General features: G+C 23.7%; 1 protein-coding gene across 1 annotated transcript; it reads right to left on the bottom strand.

The window, feature by feature from the left end:
• Nucleotides 1–320: 320 nt before the first annotated feature.
• LOC112600890 lies at nt 321–2,059 on the bottom strand. The gene is made up of 5 exons (XM_025348217.1): nt 1,985–2,059; nt 1,510–1,584; nt 967–1,055; nt 763–812; nt 321–448 (listed from the first exon to the last, which is right to left on the bottom strand). The coding sequence occupies exons 1-5, from the start codon at nt 2,057–2,059 to the stop codon at nt 321–323; spliced, it is 417 nt and encodes a 138-aa protein (XP_025204002.1).
• Nucleotides 2,060–2,272: the final 213 nt, after the last annotated feature.

Below are 2,272 nucleotides of genomic sequence, written 5' to 3'. Positions count from 1 at the left end.
TTTTATTTAACATAATTTATAGAAATTAAATTAGTGTATTCGTAGAATTTTTAAATAAAATGTTTTCTATGATTTTTTTTTATCTCCAAATATCTTCAAGATAATATATTATGTTGTATATTTCTTTTATAGGCACAACAATTAAGTTTATATTTCATTCGTAAGAATGAAAATAATACACATAAATTCATCTAAAGTATTTATCTATTAGGTACTTATAAAACTGAGTACGGGGATACAATATTGGTATTGATCACAGCACTCCAGAATATTACTCTTAGTTTAACGTTCGTTTACCTTAAATCTTAATATGTATATATTTAATTATTGAAAAATATTTGGCCTAATTTATGTTGAAACCATGATTTTTCCGGTTGTTTTTTAATTTCTTCAATATACTTCCAGTAGCAATGTAACGATAATATAGTGACAATCTCAAACGCAAAACCTTTAACAAAAAATTTTAAATAAACTAAATACATTTAAATTTTTTTTTAAATAAATTAACTAATATAATATACATAATTTATTTAAATTAATATAATATACATATACAATATGTATTATATTTTTTTTAGCTCATTATAGGCACTATTAATAATTTTTAGTTTTTTTTTTTTTTTTTTTTAGTTTTAAAATACTTATTTTTATATTCTTATGTATATTTGCTTATAATTATAATACTGTGTATTATTCTAGCTATATTAGTATATAAAATTATATTATAATATGCATAAGCATTAAGCAACAATAGGTACTTACCCAGCACATGTATAATAAATTGAACAATTTTGATAAAAATCCAACTCGATCTAACAAAACGTATGTATTATATAATATTTAAATAGCTATGTATATACAATATACATATATTATATTATGATATAAGTGAAACATTTATTTATTATTTTACCAAATGTTAATGATAATGTCTTTATAAATATTAACAGCGCGAATAAAACTTACTTAGAGCTATAGGTAATGAGATGAATTATATCTAGACTGCATCCGAATCCAATTATGAATATTGCTTTATGAATATGACTTGTTCTACCCTAAAAAATAGGTAGGATAGTAAGTATTATACTCAGATTAATATGCTTTGTTATTAAAATTGCATAGTATTATACATAAATATAACCATTATAATAGATGCATATTCTACATCATTATATTTATTATTAACAGTATGTGTACGTGTACAACACAGTTAAGTAATTTTGTTATAAATGATAATTATTTTTGCACCATTAGTCTTCAGGAATATATATCAGTTGAAATCGTATAACTTGGGTGATACCACTGCAATCTTAGAATGGTGTATAGTGTATACTGTATAAATGAATAGCACTGAAGTACATCATTGTGAGGATGGAGACAATGGTAAGTAATTTTATTTAAAATGGTTTGATTTTTCATGATATAATCAAAAATACATCTTTGAAATAAAATAAAATCGTTTTTAAATGTTTCTGTACGTAAAGCTAAAAATTAATTATTAGTTATTACTGTTAATATTGCTCCAATTGCGTAAATGGATCCAATGTAGTTCACAGTATTTACCACTTGAAACAACGTCAACACCTGGTGTAAAATTATCAAAAAATACGTGTGTTAAGTTTAATATATCGTAACAACGGTTCTGTGTAAGAGAACTTAAAATTAGATATTCACAAATAATAAACTACCGATGAACTCATCCATTTCCAAAAAGAAATACTGATAATATTAGTGTAAACTATTTATAGATAAATATGTCTGCTAAGCAGACTCGGTTCAAAAAAAAAAAAAATTCTCCTTTGGAGTAGGATAGTAAGAATTTACTAATTCCAAAAACTAATTATTTATAAAATATTGATCGTGGTAGTGGGGGTTGGAGAAAGGGCGAAGGAAAGGAAGAAGACTTTACAGACGTTTAAGGAGAAAACGTGAATGTATCTATATCATAATATATAAATTATAATTTGCTTAAATACAGATATACCAAGCATCCGAATGCTATCATGAGCGTATACTTTGTGACCATATCTGTTGGAATTTTTAACTGATAACTTATCATAATATATTGATCTTTTTTATAAAATTAACTTGTTTAAAAAGAAAATTAATGACTAATTGAAAGGCGTGTACAAATCGTTATATCTTTTACTGTCGTAACTATGTATTTTAATTGAATATGAATAATTGTTATAGTTATAGCTAATCAATCAGGCCTAATATCTAATATTAAATTTAAAAATAAGTACCTATACTCTTTCCTTATTTCGATTAT

Source organism: Melanaphis sacchari, unplaced genomic scaffold, assembly GCF_002803265.2.
Source record: "Melanaphis sacchari strain LSU unplaced genomic scaffold, SCAv2.0 Contig73_pilon_pilon, whole genome shotgun sequence".
NCBI classification, from domain to species: Eukaryota; Metazoa; Arthropoda; class Insecta; order Hemiptera; family Aphididae; genus Melanaphis; species Melanaphis sacchari.
This window is presented reverse-complemented; position numbering and strand designations above follow the sequence as displayed.